Source organism: Triturus cristatus, chromosome 10 (assembly GCF_964204655.1).
Source record: "Triturus cristatus chromosome 10, aTriCri1.1, whole genome shotgun sequence".
Lineage (NCBI taxonomy): Eukaryota > Metazoa > Chordata > Amphibia > Caudata > Salamandridae > Triturus > Triturus cristatus.
Genome location: NC_140593.1, coordinates 510571018 through 510590438, shown reverse-complemented (window position 1 = coordinate 510590438; position 19421 = coordinate 510571018). Strand labels below are relative to the sequence as shown.

Here is a 19421-nt window from a genome sequence, read left to right as displayed (position 1 = left end):
GGGACTCCCTCAACATGACTATGTGGGAGGGAGTTGTCAAAACAGCCCCGTAACATGTTTTTGGCCATCATGTTTGATAAACAACACTCAGTGCGAGAGACAAAATGGCGGACGCCGCTTCCTGGTTTCGGCCGATTCGAATGTTTACTAAGATCTAAGAGCCAATCAGAATCGCGCTCGCGCACGCCACCGTAAGCTTACGGTAAGCGTACGGTAAGCGTACGGTAAGCGTACCGTAAGCGGGCTCAGATATATATATTGATTTAAAGGCTATTTTCTCAGAATCTACTGAACAGATTTACACCAAACCTACAAAAGGCACTTCCTTGACCTAGGGACTACCTCTCTGCCAAATTTCTAGTAATTCTGTTCAGCCGTTCGGGCTGTAGCTCGTTCTAAAGGTCCTATGGAAAAATGCATGGGAAAAACGCGTTTTGGGACCCCCCTTTTATCTCAGCCCCCGCTTGACGAATCCCCCCGAGACTTTCAGGGTAGGAGCGGAGCGTAGCGCCCCACCTATTTTGAGAAATTCGCGAGGATTCGTCGACCGGCGCCAAAGTTATTCAAAATAGAATGTTGAGGTTTTCCTATGGAAACGTGGTCCTAACTATAACTACCTACTGGCGACCGCCAGTAGGTAATATATATATATATATATATATATATATATATATACATATAATTTCGAGCTGGAAGAAAGAAGATGCAATCTGCACTAATAGACGCATCTTAGAGGTAATTGGGAAATCTAAACTGCTAACATCTCTCTGTTGTACAGGCTAAAGTACGTCTAATTATGGGTCAAAATAAAAAAAAGTTCAAGGCCTAGGACTATTTTTGTAATTCAATGGTAGGCTGCATAAGAAAACGAGTTACTTACCTGTAACTTTAGTTATCCAGTATTGGTATCTTTCATAGATTCACATGCTTAGAATCATCCCCGCCGACAAGATGGGAGTCTCGCGGTACAATAAAATATAAACATAATAGTCATAAAAAAACATTATACACATTATACAATATGCTACTATGGACAGTAAAGTCACTACATTAGCCTATCTTAGTCCTTTTGTAAAAATAACCAAATTTGCAACAGAGCCAATCAGGCTGCAGCACCCTCTTAGAACCCTCCACAGGGAGGCAAACCCTCAGATTTCCGTAGCACAAGTGACAATAATATGTATAGGTAATAAGGTAAGCCTCACCGATGAGGCGGGTGAGTCGCATGTGAATCTATGAAAGATACCAATAAAGGATAACTAAAGTTACAGGTAAGTAACTTGTTTTCTTATCCAGTATTGGGGTATCTTTCATAGGCTCACATGCTTAGAATCAGAATAGTTAGCAGTCAAAAATCCTTAGTTGTATAGTGAATGGTGGGTATCATAAGAAAAACAATAGATACCTCGTAATGCAATATAACATTCTAACCCAAATAAGGGGAAGCATTAGAACGCATGCATAAATATATATATAGCGGTACAAAAGGGGGTGGTGATGGACGGAGCATCAGAACCAATCAAACACTCACACCCAGTCAACAGATCCGGGTTTGATCCATCACCGTTCTTTAGCCCACTCTGCCACCCCAGTTCAGACATGGCCATATGTAAATTGGCTGGGTTCAAACTGGAATGGCATGGTGAGCAAAAAAACGATGGATTTAGGCCCAGATCTCTGTACTGGGGTGAATGTATGACATTGTTCTGCATTCTGTCCATCAATTGTTGTTTTTGCATTAGTCACCCCCAGTGGGAAGGGTATGCTCAGACGTGAGTCCCTTGCTCTCCATGCCACTGGAATCAAGCTATCCTGGCTGACGAGGGCTGAAAGCCCGAAACCGGTCCTAGGATGCTTGTTTCCAGTCCACGGAGGACCTGGCTTGGCAGTTCGGGCTGGACTGTTCCCATGGGGCACAGGGTCAAGACTGATTTGCATATGGCTGGGTTCAAACTGGAATGGCATGGTGAGCAAAAAAACGATGGATTTAGGCCCAGATCTCTGTACTGGGGTGAATGTATGACATTGTTCTGCATTCTGTCCATCAATTGTTGTTTTTGCATTAGTCACCCCGAGTGGGAAGGGTATGCTCAGACGTGAGTCCCTTGCTCTCCATGCCACTGGAATCAAGCTATCCTGGCTGACGAGGGCTGAAAGCCCGAAACCGGTCCTAGGATGCTTGTTTCCAGTCCAGGGAGGACCTGGCTTGGCAGTTCGGGCTGGACTGTTCCCATGGGGCACAGGGTCAAGACTGATTTGCATATGGCTGGGTTCAAACTGGAATGGCATGGTGAGCAAAAACGATGGATTTAGGCCCAGATCTCTGTACTGGGGTGAATGTATGACATTGTTCTGCATTCTGTCCATCAATTGTTGTTTTTGCATTAGTCACCCAGAGTGGGAAGGGTATGCTCAGACGTGAGTCCCTTGCTCTCCATGCCACTGGAATCAAGCTATCCTGGCTGACGAGGGCTGAAAGCCCGAAACCGGTCCTAGGATGCTTGTTTCCAGTCCAGGGAGGACCTGGCTTGGCAGTTCGGGCTGGACTGTTCCCATGGGGCACAGGGTCAAGACTGATTTACATATGGCTGGGTTCAAACTGGAATGGCATGGTGAGCAAAAAAACGATGGATTTAGGCCCAGATCTCTGTACTGGGGTGAATGTATGACATTGTTCTGCATTCTGTCCATCAATTGTTGTTTTTGCATTAGTCACCCCGAGTGGGAAGGGTATGCTCAGACGTGAGTCCCTTGCTCTCCATGCCACTGGAATCAAGCTATCCTGGCTGACGAGGGCTGAAAGCCCGAAACCGGTCCTAGGATGCTTGTTTCCAGTCCAGGGAGGACCTGGCTTGGCAGTTCGGGCTGGACTGTTCCCATGGGGCACAGGGTCAAGACTGATTTGCATATGGCTGGGTTCAAACTGGAATAGCATGGTGAGCAAAAAAACGATGGATTTAGGCCCAGATCTCTGTACTGGGGTGAATGTATGACATTGTTCTGCATTCTGTCCATCAATTGTTGTTTTTAAATATATATATATAAATATATATGAAGCATAGTATGAAAACAGAATAAACAATACACCATGTATATGTGAACATGTAATAACATAATCACCTCCTTACAGAGGCTTATCTTATTTAAAAAGGTTTTGCAACACTGCTTGACCCACAGTTGATTCAGCCTCTGTCGCCAGATCCCGACAGTAATGCCGTGTAAAAGTGTGCACAGTTTTCCAGGTCGCAGCACGGCAAATCTTCTCTATAGGCACTCCGGCAAAAAGAGCAGTAGATGAGGACACTGTGGAATGAGGCTTTGGTTTCGCAGATAAAGTATGTCCAGGTTTATTATGGCAGAATTGGATAGTTGATGCAATCAACCTCGCAATAGTGTATTTCGTAACTGCTGTTCCTGGCTTTTGACCACCATAAGAAATAAGCAATTGATCCGACTTAATGATGGACACAGTACGTGAAATATAAAATTTCAGACATCTTTTAACATCCAAGGTATGCAAAGTCTTTTCAGCAGAGGAAGACTGATGGGGAAAGAAAGAACGCAGTATAACAGGCTCGTTAAGATGGAATAAACGTTGGATTGGTTCTGAGGAGGACATAATCGTTGGTGAATTTCAAAAAAGGGTGTTTGATAGTGAAGGTCTGGATTTCACCGACTCTCCGAGCAGAGGTGAGTGCCACTAAAAGTGTCGTTTTCCAAGAGAGGTATTTGAGGTCAGCCTTGTGAACAGGCTCAAATGGATGCTTCATGAGTTGTTGTAACACCAGATTAAGCCTCCATTCTGGAGGAGGGGCTTTGATGGGTGGAAAAGTTCTGAACAGCCCTTTTAGAAATTGTTTGATCAAGCGATTAGAGCAAAGGGATGCAGCTCCTGCAGAATGTCTGTAGGTCGAGATAGCCGCTAAATGTAACTTGACAGAAGTAAACATAAGACCAGACTTAGATAACGATAGGAGATAAGGCAGAACTTTATCTGGAGAACATCGTACAGGATGTATATCCCTGTCAGCGCACCAGGCACAGAATCGTTTCCATTTCAAAACATAAGTCTTTAAGGTAGAAGGAGCTCTTGCCCTAGCAAGAATATCTCTACAATCCTGAGGTAGATCTATCTCCTTGAATTCTGTGAATCCAGAAACCATGCATAAGGAAGCAATTGGACTCGACGAGGATGAAGAATCTGGCCCTTGCTCATTGATAACAGGGTCGGAACTGCAAGAAGGCGGTATGGTTTGCGTTTGGACAGTAGGAGAAGCTACGCAAACCAATGCTGATGCGGCCACCGCAGAGCAATGAGAATCATGCAACATGGTTCCATCTTGAGCTTGCGTAGAAGTCTTGGGATCAACGGAAAGGGGGGAAATGCGTAAGCAAAGATCCCTGTCCATTTCATCATGAAAGCGTTCGCCCACGAGCCCTTCTCCGGTTCCCAACTGGCAAAGAATGGGCACTTCCGATTGTTCTTGGAGGCAAAGAGATCCAGATGTGGTTGCCCCACATCCGAAATATATGTTCCACGACTGATTGATCCAACCCCCATTTGTGACAGGACTTCGAGGTCCTGCTCAGAGTGTCCGCTAAAGTGTTGTGAATTCCCGGCAAATGCTCCACCTTGATCGTGATACTGTGAGACAGCAGCTATTCCCAAATGCTTTGAGCTTCTTGAGACAGAATGTGTGAACTGATACCTCCTTCCTTAAGTAGTGCATGCAAGTGGTGTTGTCGGTTCTGATAAGAACTGTTGACCCTTGAAGCCTTGGGATAAAGGAATGCCACGCCAGGAAAATAGCGCAAAGCTCCAAGAAATTGATATGCATTTTCGCCATAGCAGCGGACCACCTTCCTCTTATGCAAAGATCTTGAAGGTGTGCACCCCACCCTTCTAAGGAGGCATCTGAGGTGAGGATGAACTCTGGCACGGAAGGAAGAAAATTGAGCCTGATTGAGACATTCTTGGAGCGGAGCCACCAGAACAGCGCTTCTCGCATAACTGGAGTTATTTCCACTAGGTCATCGAACGACCCCGAGATCTGCAGCCACTGACATAATTGCTGATGATAGTATTCCCAGGAATGATTTGATGATTCTCACAGAAGCGAACCTTCTTCTTAAGAGTTCTGATGCCAGAGAAATCAGACGTGATTGCCTTTCTTTGGACAAGAATGACTTGTCCTAGATAGTATCCAACACTGCCCTTAGAAATTTAATTCTTTGAGAAGGACAAAGAACTGATTTTTGAATGTTCAGGGACAGTCCCAGGGATTGAAATAGTTGATGGTATGTGGAAGTTGCTCGAGAAGCCTGCCGAAAGGAAGGAGCCTTTATTAGCCAATCGTCCAGATAAGGGAATAATTGTATGCCTTGAAGTCTGAGGTGAGCAGACACCGGGGCAGGAATTTCGTAAAGACTCTCGGGGATGAGCGTAGGCCGAAGGGGAGGACTTTGAATTGGAAATGAGCACCTGCCACAGTGAAACAAAGGAATTTCTGATGTTTGGGGTGAATGGGGATGTGGAAGTATGCATCCTGGAGATCCAATGTTGTCATGAAATCTGCATGGTCCAGAAGCTGAAGGATTTCTTGAAGCGTGACCATGCGAAAGGATTTCTTTTGAAGAGATTTGTTCAGCTTTCTTAAATCCAGGATAGGTCTCCATTCCCCTGACTTTTTCTTTATTAGAAAAAAGCGGGAATAAAACCCTTTCCCCACCTGAGAGCGGGGCACTCTTTCTATCGCTCCTTTCGAGAGCATGGTTTTTGTTTCCTTCCTGAGAAGAGCAAGTTGTGGAGGAGGTTTCTTTAAAGGTGGATGAGGAGGGGTTAATGACAAATTCCAGGGTATGCCCAAATTTGAGAATATCCAAGACCCACTTGTCTGTGGTTAATCTTTTCCAATTGTTGAGATGGCGGGATACATTCGGAATCCTGTAAATAAGGTGTGGCAGATCTGCTGCAGGTGCTAAGAAGTCGTCGCTGCTTTCTAGCAGAATCCCTGCCTTGAGGCTGATGTCTTCTATTCTGCTGTCAATAAGCGGCAGCTGGAGGGTTTCTGTAGATCTGCTGCTGTTGCTAATTATATCTTCCCTGATTGCCTTGGTTTTGGTATCTTTGATAGCCACCACGAAAGGAATACGATCCTCTGCCCCTAGCTCCCTGAAAAGGAGTCTTCCGATATTGTAAGGTGCCAAGGGCTCTGGCAAGGTCAGTATCTTTTGTGATGTCTTGCAAAGCCTCATCTATATGTTTACCGAATAACATATCACCATCAAATGGCATGTCCAAAATCTTTGTTTGGACCTCAGGGCGGAAGGTGGTAGATTTCAACCATCCCCGACGTCTAAGGGCTGCTTCTCCGGCAAGTTGACGAAAGCCCAAGGAGGCTAGGTCCATAGAAATATCAATAATTTCTGATGCAGCCCTTTCTCCTTCAAGAAGAATTTTCTTTGCCTCCTGCTTCTTGTCATCAGGTAGGTAAATGGTGATGAAACGCTTACCAATATTATCAAGGCGCCTCCCTGTCATGCCCAGAGGTTCGAATCGGAAGACGGTCCAGTATATAAGGTCCCCAAGCGCTCTCGAACGCGCTTAGCGTTCTAGCCTGGAGCCCTGTTTCCGTCCCTGGTTCGCGTTGCCTGACTTCCGACTTGTTGCTTCCTGCTTCCGGAAGTCGTGTTGGGCGTTTGAGCGTTTTGCGGGTAATGCCCGCGTTTCTGGCGTTCTCGGTGGAGACGCTCTCTAAACAGAGTCGTGATCCTCCAAATTCGGCACGGTTTTCGTGCCTCTTTGTTCCCGTTGTGCCTCTTTGTTCCCGTTGTGCTCGTTGTTGCTTCAACTCCTTGGCTGCGGCGTGAAGCATGAGTTTTACCAATCCCCTTCATGTTGCAGCACATTTCCTTTCGTCTCCACATCCTGAGGGGGGTTTCCTAGTTCCCATGACTTTGCCCCACTAATCTCTCCTTCCTTAAAGACAGTAATAGACATATTCAGTCCCGTGTATTTTGTTTCGAGTTTCTCACACACCCCCTTGTTAATCCCTCAATAGTCTCCGCCTCTTGTTACGTGTCCCTGTGGACGGTCACGCCTCGCTGGCGCATGGCCCGCAGTTTGTGCCATCACATCAAGTATATTCCTTACTGCCTCTCTGCGGTAAGACCTGTCTACTCACCACGCAGTATAGTGAGATTTCCCACGGGGCAGAAGTGGGAGAAGAATCTTGAAGTCCGTAGGGGACGCTAGCGTGGACCACGGTGCCTGTAACTGCTGTACAACCGAAGCACGGTAACAGCGCTGTGCGCTGCCTTTTATTTTATCTTCAGTAAATACAGTTTGGGTGGGGGTAATAAGTGTTATTTTGTTCCTTCTACAGCTCTCTACCTACACCTGATTTGAACCTCATTTTAACATGTCAAATGGACCATAGCTGGAGAACCTATGATTCTATTGTTGATTAGTAGGGTGAGTTATTCGTTTGAGGAGAGCCATATATTTTCAGTAGAGGGGGTTGTTCTCTGAATCATCTGTTTTGTGTGGTATAGGAAATCCCGGCCTGAACTTCCCAAGATTCACACTGCTTCCGATTGGAGGTGACAGACCCACCATTGGTATGTAGGATTCCAGGGTTAGTGATGTCTAGATATCTATAGATGACATTGTGACAACTGAAGTTAACCAGGCCTTTATATTACAGCGGAGAAGAGCCTCATCCTTGATCCAGCGACAGCCACACCACAGAAGTCACACCCACCTTCCCTTGTTTTGTTTCCCTGTTTTCCCCTGGCGTGTCATCCGATACTCTAGTGTTTGATAGAGTCGGAAGGCCGTAGGGGAGGACTGAGACCTAATCTTCAGGTTCCTGACGCTCCTGCAGAAAACCCTGAGAACCCTTACACTCCCATCCTTATCTGGCGGTGCTGTCACAGGAATGGATGGATTCCAAGACTAACGCTGAGCCACCTGTGAAATAACGGAATCTGGTCTAGGATGTCCGGACAGGCAAGCAGGCGCATTATCCAGTGCTTTGTACTTATCGATTCTAGGGAGAATCGAAGGCACTGAAAATTGAGTTGATTATTTGAGTTCCTTCTTCCCAGATATGATCTATTATAGGGATAGAACGTACGGACTTCCTACTCTGGTCCTTAAAATCGTAAAGGAAACAATCTGTTTGCTTCACAGATACAGGAAGATGAAACTGGGTTGCTGCCCTCTCCATAATTGCGTGAAAACCTCCAATATCTTCAGGAGGGGAATCAACTGCCTGAGGAAATGGTGAGGATGGCGTAGGAATCAAGTATTCATCCCATTCATCCACAGTTGTGGGTGAGTTTAGTAATTCCCCATCTTCAGCCACAGTATCGTCATCATCATCTTGGACTAAATGTTGCGCAGTTAAAACCTCCTGAGGTACATTGATAGGGGCAGAAGGACCTGCAATCTGCAAAACCGTAGGCGTAGTAGGTTGTGTTGGAACAGGCGCTGCTGGAGGAAAACGTGCATGATAATCTCTCAACATAGCAGTCAGATCCTGCATCAAGGCCATAGGCATTTGCACCATAGCTTCTTGCTGAAATGAAGTCCCTTGAGGACCTCACAGAGACTCACAAGGCTCATAGTACTCTTCCTCATCGTCTTTATCCTGGTCTTTAATCCGGAGTTGAGAAGGGTTACGGGCTGGGCTAAAAAGAGAAACGTCCTGGTAATAGTTTCTTGAAGATGGGAATGACGACGATAATTTTGATGTCAAAACTGGCGTGATCTGTAAAGATGTAGGCCTTTTACGCTTCAGCGTCGACGAGATGTACATAGACGGTGAGCCAGTATCAGCCGAGATAGCCATAACAGAAGCTACCGTCGACGTTGTAATCGATGGAAAAACCATCGTCGATGTTGTCGTCGTCGCCGCTGCTGTCGTCGACGGTGAACTCGACGGGAGTAGTATCGTTGTCGACGGTGGACTCGTCGACGGGAGTTGTATCGTTGTCGGTGGTGGACCCGAAACGAGAGTTGTATCATTGTGGACGGTGGACCCGTCGACGGGAGTTGAACCATCGACAACGTCAAAACCGTAGACAGCATGTGCACCCTTGATGACGAGGTAGGCGTCGACGAGAATGGCATCGTCGACTGCGATGATATAATCGTCGCCGGTGCCATCGACAACGAAGCGATCGTCGACGATGGGATGTTCTTAGTCGACGACGAGGAATCACTCGCCATCTGAGGAGATTTCATCGTCGACGGTGCTTTTTCCGACATCGACGGGATCCTGACAGACTCAGAATGAGTTTTCTGCTGTTTTGAGGCAGTTTTCACTGAAATCTTCATTTTTTCAGCAGGTTTCACCTCTGAAGAGAATGAAAGCTTCTCTTTTCTAGAGGAAGAGTGACCAGTCTCAGAGTGAGGCTTCTTCAAGGTCTTACTCTGTCGCTCAGGGGGATCATCAGATCTATCCCTCTTTTTGGCCAGAGGGGTGGACGCCTGAGGACTAACACTGCCATCATCTCCTGAAACGACATCAGATGTAGCCTTCAATTTCTCCAGCCAAACCAGCAATCTTCCTTCTCTGCTCTTCAAAGTTTTGGCAGGGAAGGTTCTACAAATCCTGCAGTCTTTAACCTTGTGAGCTGGGTAAAGACAATAAATGCATTCCTTGTGGGGATCCCCAAAATGTAGTCTCTTCTTCCCACATGAAGAACAAGGCAAAAACAAGCTTTTCTTTGAAGAATCAGACATAGCTACTCACAAAGTTCAACCAAAGGTGAAGAAAACTGAGCAGAGCTCAGGGAGACTCCCTGTCACACGACATGCGGTAGAAAATCTGAGGCTTTGCCTCTCTGTTGAGGGTTCTAAGACTGTGCTGCAGCCTGATTGGCTGTGTTCCAAATGTGGTTCTTTTTACAAAAGGACTAAGATAGGTAGGCTAATGTAGTGACTTTACTGTCCATAGCAGCCTATTGTATAATGTTTTTTATGACTATTATGTATATATTTTATTGTACCGCGAGACTCCCACCTCGTCGGCGGGGATGATTCTAAGCATGTGAATCTATGAAAGATACCCCAATACTGGATAACTATTATTAAAATGATAGTACTTCTTTAGTGCTTTTTCCTCTTCCAGACAGGCCTCACAAAAGATTTCCAATGCTTGCAACTACACAATAATATACTTAGCATGAGCATGGAAAAAACTCAGAGTAAGTCAGAAAAATCACAGAGGGGTGGACTCACACAGTCCGGAGCAATATTATGCAGCTGCATTTATGAAATAAAGTGATCCTATATGGTCCAAAGGAATCAATTGCTCTTTTAAGTGCTCTCTTGTTGAACCATGTGACACGAAGGAAACCGTATAATAGATTTTGCATCTTTGCCGCTTTCCCAAGGATTTAGATGGTTGAAGTCCATACACTGAAAATTCCAAAACGCCATGAGCTGAGTGGGATAAACTTATAAAATTATTTGAAACCATAGAACAATGAAAAGGCTTGTTTGGGTGGCTTTGGGGAAAATCCTTCAGAGTGGGAAAATTAAAATCTTTTGAGAATTACAAATACAGTACAAATTACCCTTCAAACAAAGCTTTTTAAACATTTGCATGTGAAAGACGGATTATTGACATACCAGGTTGCAGTGGGTTATACATGAAGTTTAACTTTAGCTAGACTTCTGGACTTAGTCAGGAGGGACAGAATTGCACAATAGGCCTCATATAACAGGTCAGAAGCAGTGCATGAGTACATAAAATAAAATGGAGGAGGGAGGTCAATATTGCGCGGACACTAGAAGAATTCTCTCAGCTGTGTTTTAAAAGTTCACTCACTTTTGTTGGGCTTCAATAGTGAATTGCTTTTATTACTTTTCAAAACCATTACACTTCTGTTAAAGTTCATGGTAGTTAGTGAGTGAAAAGTTATAGTTGCAAGATTCATCTGGGAAGATGAGAACAAATGATAAGCTATCTATAACTGTAGCAAATATGGAACCACCTTTTGTTATCACCCCTCACAAATTTGGAGAAGAGTGTTAAGACTACCAAGCCTGGTTTGCCTCCCACTCTTAATCCCAATTGGTCCACAACAGATAAGATGTTATTTTCTAGGTTCGCCTTGAAAGATCTTGAAAAATGTAAAGATTAAAAGCCCCCCGACATTAGGCTAGTGGCTATATGCATTTAAACCACTAATATTGTTTGAAATCTGTGATATCCAAGAAAATTGGCTTACATTCGTATTAGAAAAAATATTTGGAGAATGTGCTCACCTCAATTTTAAACAGGATTCATAGATTGAAATGGCAAAAAACTAGTTCTCATCTATCCCCATTTTCTCCCTTCCTGTAAACTACTTTCTACAGTTTTGTTTCTTTACCCCAGCCTGCCCCACTCCCAAAACACTCTGCACTGGTTCTGTTTTTGGCATGTATTTACTGGATTTTAGAAACTGGACAATGAAAGACTGTGAAGTGTTGTATTACTGCTATTACGTATTATGTTTTACACCTTGTGATGCAATGCAAACAAATGCAAAAAGATACTTTAGATAAAAGTTGGTGTTGTATAACCATCCATGGTTTCATATGACTTTGTATGATATAAATTACAATATAAATTACTTGAGACAATAGCTTTTATTTACTCATATTATACCATTAGTTAAACTGTACCACGAAATATATCAGTTCCATTGTGTTCACAAACAGTCCACATTTTTCAAGCAGGTATTAAAAAGTAAAGTTTAAATGTAAAAACAATGACAAGCATTACAATATTAGTTAATTCCATCATATACTGCATTTTTTATGAATACTTACAGCTGGTTTTACTAAAAGCTGGCCCATCACTGTAAACATTCGAGAAAGACCCACTGGTGTACATACTGAGGAGAAAGAATATTCATAGTACTTATAGAAAAAGTTATGTTTTAATTAGGCAATTAGTATTCACATTTTCATTTTATTTTTTGTACCCTACCAAAAATGGGTCTGGACATTTAACCTCCTATACCAAAATCTAATTTATACAGAAAGTGACTAGACAATGAAATATAGATTTTAGATTGTATAACTCTAAAAGAAAATTATAAATCAATACAAACAAGTTTCCTGCACACACCAAAACAAACACTTTGAATTATTCTGAACGAAACAATTTAATTGGGAAGCAGCTTATTTTGGCAATCAGACATTATAGGTTTAAGTATGAATGCCACCAGTTTGCACAAGAACCTCGTGCTAGACTTATAAGATGCTTTTATTGAAAGCAGAGAATAAAACCAAATCACATCTTGCCTTGCAAAAATGCAGATATGGCAGAATTGTTGTTCATATTATATACCTTCGAAAACAGGTCAAAAAATTATTAAAAAGGTTGATGTCCCCATATGGCATGAATACAACTAGTTGTCTTAATCATAAGGATTTGGTTTCATGCAAAGATTCTATATCAAAACACAAAGGCATAATGGTAGAAATAAACAATGCTGCTCTCAGCATTCAGAATGCGGCTAACAGTCTTCTTAAAATGGATCACCACAATGATGCATTGTCCGGCATCAGGCAATAAATACTGTGCCATAGAGTTCAATACAAAGCTCTTTTTTCATCAAAAAGGTCTAAGAAGAGCATAAGGTAGTGGATAGGTATGATAGCACCTTATTTGGAGAACTGTGAAATACTAAGAGTAACCTCTTTGTCTCCTGCACACTGGCATTATCGTAAGACTTTAATATAATCAGTTTTTTGGGGATACTCGTGGTACACAACGTCATTGGCACAATACATTTAACATAAAAAGTGCACATCTTGAAACCAAATCATCCTTTACTTTTTCCATTGCGTCCAGTTCACATTCTCCACCCAATTTCTCCTTCATAGGAAAGTAACTGTACCTACCTTCAACCTCCTTTTTATGCCTTGATATGGGGAAAACTCCTTATATTGACATTCAACACAAATGTCTTGATTACCTTTCCCATCATAAATGCATCATAACATTAACCTGCTAAAATTGTGTACAGAATTTGAAATCTAAGAGAGCATGTTATATTGCAAATGTCATCAGCCAAATAATCAGGAAATCACATTTTGCAGAATATGCAGATTCTCATGTATTCAGGCATTAATGGTTTCCATTGCCATTAAAAGCCACATCTTTAAATACCATCATTCAAGATCCCTACCTCTAAATCCTGTCCATTTCCTAGTGATTAACATTTGGTTCCTAGGGGTAACCATTTTATAATAACTCTGCCTTTTTCTGTGACCACTTCCAATACCATAGCCTCATTTTTTTACTGTTGTGCTCCAGGTAAAATATTTAGTAACATAGGTCATTCAATCTGTTTTGGTGTCAACCGACTTCTTAAGACGTTGATGTCTCAAGGACATTACTCACTAGATTTGTTGCTTCTCCAAAGACTAATCCAGAATGTCCTTAATTTTTTGGAACTTATCAATCAATTCAAATTGCTATTTCTCCTCATATTTTCCTCACTTGATGTAATTCTCTTAAGTTATTGACAGTGGGGTAGGTGTCTCTTTAGGGATTCTAAATGGAAAAACCAATTGCCACTGGTTCCTGTTACAGAATTATAAGGATTTAGCAGATCTGTTCATTCATAAACCACGCTTTGAATGTCAGAGCATGGAACATAAGAGATCTGGTCATCAACACAAAACCTCCAACATTCAAACGACCGTCAATAGTTTTTAAAGACCACTAAGAAAGGGAAATTCCCATCTCTTCATTAATCAGGCAGTAACAGTGTAATTCAATCCATTTAAATAAAACACCCAAATATATGGAAAGTAAATTATTATTTAAAGTTTTACGACCTGTGATATGAAAACCTGCAACTACAGCACATAATGTACAAATCGGCTACACACCAGACCAACCAGAGAGCTGGGAAATGATGGTGGACGGAACACAAGAATCAAAGCAAACTTAATCAAAAAAGTCACCATAAGCCAGCCGATTTAATTAAGAAAAACAACTTGAACCAACCCAGATTTCAGGTTGGAGGTTATTTAAGAAAAGGATGGTACAAATAATGAGAAGTTACTTCTAGAAGGATAAGCAAAGTGGAGAGAAAATTAGTAAACAGTAAACCCTAGAGGCCTTAAAGCTAAATTTAAATGTAAAGGATATGTTTGACATGAACACTGTCTTGGTCTGTTACAGATATGAATCATTACATTTAAAAAGGAGTGAAATGGCACCTTTTAGAAGTATTGATAAGTACAGAAGTTGTTTTTAAAATTAGTTACACTTCAAAGAAACAGTTAATAAACATTTCTAAAAATAACATGGACGTTGTGAACCCACTGAGAATTAAAGAAAGTATATCAAACATCGAAAACACACAACAATGGATAGTGAAATAATACTAGTTCCAGCTTGAGTAGGTATGAGACTACCACACTTTTGCAATGATGTTACAATAAGCTCTGAGTGTGATGAGTTCCAGGGAACTATTGCAGACAAGGGAAATTGTGTCTTGTTTGGGCTCTCTAGACTTTCTCTCTGTATGCAGAATCACATTATCTGGGAGCATTGCAAAGAGTATCAAACAGAGAGTATAAACTACATGGCATGCGAACTTTACCACAAGGGAACGTGAAGTATATATGCTTGGACTTAAAGATATATGAACCTCTGTATTAAAGGGACATGATACACCTGTGCTTGGAACCAAGGGCAGAGTGGGACTACATTCTTTCTGATATTAACTTTTATGGCAGAAAGAATGTGTTGAGAATGAAGAGCCTTGGGATAGGATTCGTCTTTTCTCATTACTATATGTATTAATGAGCTAGAGCTATTTCAAAATCATGGAATGAGTTCATATTTAGGCCATGATTTATTAGTTAAGTTTTGATCTTCCTTTTGAAAAAGTTGACTTTTGTATTAATCCAGAATAACTCCTAAAACACATTGAGTGAAACACTGCCATATGTTGTGACTCAGGTTTGATATTAAATCAAAAAACAAATAGGAAACATGCAGATAAAACATGAGATATTTGTCAGTGTAATTTCACCATAAAGAATGTGCAGCCTGGAACACTATCCCAAAAGAATTCAATGGATGTCAGCAGCTAGGAAACAGGGATGCGCAAAGCCAGTACGTGAAACTGATATAATTGTGAAGTATCTACAGCAAAACTGGATTGTGGTCAAGGCTATACTGAATACAATGTAGTTTTATGCCGCACAGTAAAGTGACACTGGAACTAAACCAGGAGACAAATGCCATTGAGGAAAACCTGAGAGTTCCATGAACTAATGGAAATAAGCCTTCAGCCTGTTTTCTTTATATGGTCACGGAACTCCTCAGTGATTTGCAATATCCCTATAACTTAAGTCAAGCGTTACTTTAACCCATATGTAAAAAGTGAACAAAAAGACTGAAATGTGCTGTTTGCAGAGATATAGCACTGTGTATGCAAGGGACAATCATTACTTGACGTCTTAACCTGTGGAAATTGTGGCAGTTTAGGCAATAAACCCATTCGTAGAGGCGTTAACTAACATATTGAATTAATTAATAAATGTAGTTTTTTTTGTGGGGAGGGGGGGAATAACACGTAAAAGAAAACATCAAGCAATATATTTCATCACAGTTAAAAATTATATACAAAGTAAAAAAACTCTTATGAACAAGGATCAGACATGAGTGCATTTCATAAACAATCAATAAAAAGTATTAAACAGCTTATGTATAAAAGAACCATGGAAAATGAATTCCTTAACCAGCTAAAATATATCAGTATTCACAAGCATAGCTGGAAAAAGGATTTCATGTGATGCAACCAAAGTTGTAGTGCGATTTATCCACTTCCGATATCTCAGCAAGGTCTCCTATATGCACATTATTTGGGGGTGGTCCACAACCTAATCCAATAAAGAAGAGGCTTATGAGTAACTAGGTCACCCACCTTTTTAAGCCCTGTATCAAAAAATAGTGGGACAAAAGGTGTACTTAAGAATAAACTAAATAATGACCTTATCACACTATTCTCTTTGGTTACCAACTGTTTCTTATTCCCAAACCCCCAGATTTAGGCTTTGGTGTGGTACAATTCAAAACAGTTGATGCAGAACGAGGTGTTGTGACTAACTTTCTTAGCAATTGCAAAAGACCAATGGGAATTTGTTCCCCACTTTTGTTAATGAATGATTTACAGGTATGAGAGTTGTCTAGCCTACACCAGAGATAGTCAAAATTTTCAACCCTCTGAAGTGAAGAGCCCTTCAGTGAGAAGCCACCTCTAAATGATTTAAGAGGGTTTAATACCATATACTTTGCTTCTGATGTATTCGCGTCTAAGTCCCTCAGATCACAAATATCTGAGAATTTGTTTAACAGGGTTTGCAGACCTATTGGTGTATGAGGGATAAGAGCATCGTCTGCAAATAAAGGGTTGGTATGGGTGAGCCATTCAATTCTGGGGAGTCATGGATGCAGCCACTAAGGAAGCTTATGACGGCATTAACATATAGGGAAAAAGGAGTGGGGAATTAGCACACAGCCGTAACGTAACCCTCTCCCTATAGATATGTGTCAGTTAATTCTCCCATCTGTCCCCACCTCACTTGGGCAAATCTTTCCTCATGGAGTCTACTGAGAATGCCTAAAAGATCTGCACTTATGCCCCTAACTTTGACCATAAATGTTATCTAGGGACACGATTTTACACTGCCCTTAGGCCAAGGAATGCCACGTACAGGTGGTCCTTAGTCAGCTACAGATATTTCCACATGATTCATTTGAACCAAAATATCTGGTATGTTGAGCTCACGTTCTTTCGGAATTCAGCCTGGAAAGGGAAAAAAATATCTCTAAACTTGGTGACAAAATACATTTTGTAGGCTGTCAATCAGGTTTATTGGCATAATTTCCCGGGTGCCCCTTAGCACCTTTTTAAAAATGGGTATTATTTCTGCAACACACCATGAGTTGGGTACCCTATCCCCAGCCATGATTCTAATGGACAGGTAATTAATGTAGGGAGTCCACACTGTGGCTAAGAACAGTAACGGTCCCGGGCACTTTGAGGTCCATGGACTTTTCCAGCTTGCATGTGTTTAACACCTATTAGCGTATCATCTAATGGAAAAAAAAACCAGTTTTAACAACCCGTCATCATTTAACCCAGAAATTCCCCTCGATTCATAGAAACCTCTCGAAGTAGTGCTTCTGCATCATCCAGTTTATGTGATGAATATAATCCTGCAAAAAGGTATATCTAAACATGTTAGAGAGGCTGCCATAAGCTAGAATTTGCCAAAATGCTGATGTGTCTCAGGTTTTAGAGGTTGCTACAAGATCAAGCCAGTTAGAATCTATCCAATTCTGTTTGGAGGTGGAAGTGACCTGTTTGTAAATAAATCTAGCAGCCCTTATCTGCTGTTGGTTGTTAATAGCTTTAATTAAACCACATTTTGCCTTATGGCAGACACTGGTACATCATGGTGTAATCTTAGATGCCAGCTGTCTGAGGGGATACAATTCTTTAGTACATAGTATTTTCAAAGTCAAATAGGGAAGAATGTAAATCTATGAATGGAGTCTTCCACATAGTACAGCCCACAACAGGGCCCAAGATAAAATTAAAAGTGTCACAAATCTGTAATAATTTGTCATGGTTGGATACAAATTTAAGCTACTTGATGAATATTCCACTGTTAACAAGGGACAGTGGGGTCTTAGAACGAATGTAAGTAGTAATTTTATCCATAAACAATTTGCCCAGGTGTAATACATTATGGGTCTTATGATCCATAGGCAATCACAGGTCTAAATCAAGGATAACAATCTATTCTACTGCTGCATGCGCCTCTTGTAAAGGTATATGTGCGATGAATATCAGATTTAGATCTACTGTTGCAGGGGCACAAACCACAAGCAAGAGTAATAGATGCTAGTTGTAAGTGGCTGTTGACCATGATTTTAAAGGGTCAAATGCCAATCTTTAGATGCCTCTTGTCTCATCCTCTATGTCAGTGATAGATTCAAGAGAGGCCTTCACGTTTAGGGGATGCAATACCCTTCACCTGCGTTTAATATTGGGACCCTCAGCCTCAATCCCTTCAAAACAGCCTAATTGTGACATCCCATTAGTAACATTAGAACCAATAACATTCCGGGGAGGAGCTTTGCTTGCAATAAAAGTCAAACAAGCACGTACAGTGCAATCGCCCTGCTGAGTTGGAGGTGTTGAATCACAGTGGCCAAATTTGCCACTGCACCTATGACTTAGGCATAGATCAACAAATTTCTTCACTGCCTCCTAAAGGTCACACAATCATGTGGTCATCAACACAATTGCCTTTTTAAGATCACAAAATTATTTTCTTATGCAATCCAAGGCTGACCTAATGTCTGTTATCTGCTCAGTTAGGGTGATTAAAGTTAAGAGAAGCTTGGATCAACTCAACGGGGCTCAAGCAGGCGTGTAGATTGGTGCAGCTTGAAGTGTTTAAGACAGGCAGCATAACAGTCTGTGGGCTTTTGTTCACTTCATTGCAAGTACAAAATGCTGGTCTTGTGTGGGACAGGAGGTTGTGACCCAGACTCATTGGTTATAGTTGTAGGACCAAGATCTTTCTTTCCAGTTGAAGAATTGGATACCGAGCCTTTCTTGGTTGCAGATCGAGTCTGTTGCTGGAGCCACTTTCGGAGTTGAAGTAGCCCTTGCAAAAATGAGTTATTCTACTTTTAGCAGATTACATTTTCCTCTCTTCGTTGAGTAGATCTTTGACTTCCACATTTCAGTTGGCTATATCTTAGAGGGTGCAGTCTCGACTGTATGCCTAGCCACCTTCAGCTCTTGCCGAACACCCAGCAGTAGTTCAACCGCATTTTTCTTCCCCATAGCGGACAGTATTACCAAGGCAAATACTAAATAGCTGAAAACACTGCAAAAAAACCCAACCCCCCAGATCAGAGAGTAAGGTATTTCCAGGTCCAGGAATAAGCAAGCCGGGAGAATGACTTAAGTAATATAAACAGGTACAGAGATCTCTCGACATATGTTAAAAGCACATGAGGGCCTGCAGACAGCAAGTTGCAATTAGGTCTTAGAGAATAGCTACAGATATAAAGTGCAGGAACTGGCACCAACGGGTTCTTCTAAACGGGCCAAGGGATATGGCCCTACCTCTTCCTGGTGTTGAGGGGCGCACAAAGGGCGTGCCCTTTGCCCGGGCATGTCACGTGAAGCAGGGAAGTTGAATGTGCTCAATAGCGCTAAGGTGCCTGCTGCCCCTCCTTGCAGGGGCTTGGAGTCCCCCCTGCCAGCAACCGGGACGTCAACATTTGATAATCATTCCTTTTTTCAATATAAGAACTTCTTACAGCCTTCTAGTGATCTAATACTACAGGTTAGCTCTAAGAGAG

At 42.0% G+C, this 19421-nt stretch overlaps 1 protein-coding gene across 2 annotated transcripts in view; it reads right to left on the bottom strand.

Moving 5' to 3' along the window:
- LMBR1 (limb development membrane protein 1) overlaps positions 1–19421 on the bottom strand; it is a 753627-nt gene that overhangs the window by 295612 nt on the left and 438594 nt on the right. For both annotated transcript variants that reach the window (XM_085631970.1, XM_085631971.1), the window contains exon 8: positions 11831–11895. In XM_085631970.1, coding sequence (XP_085488096.1) covers positions 11831–11895 — 65 coding nt within the window. The remainder of the gene's footprint in view (positions 1–11830; positions 11896–19421) is intronic.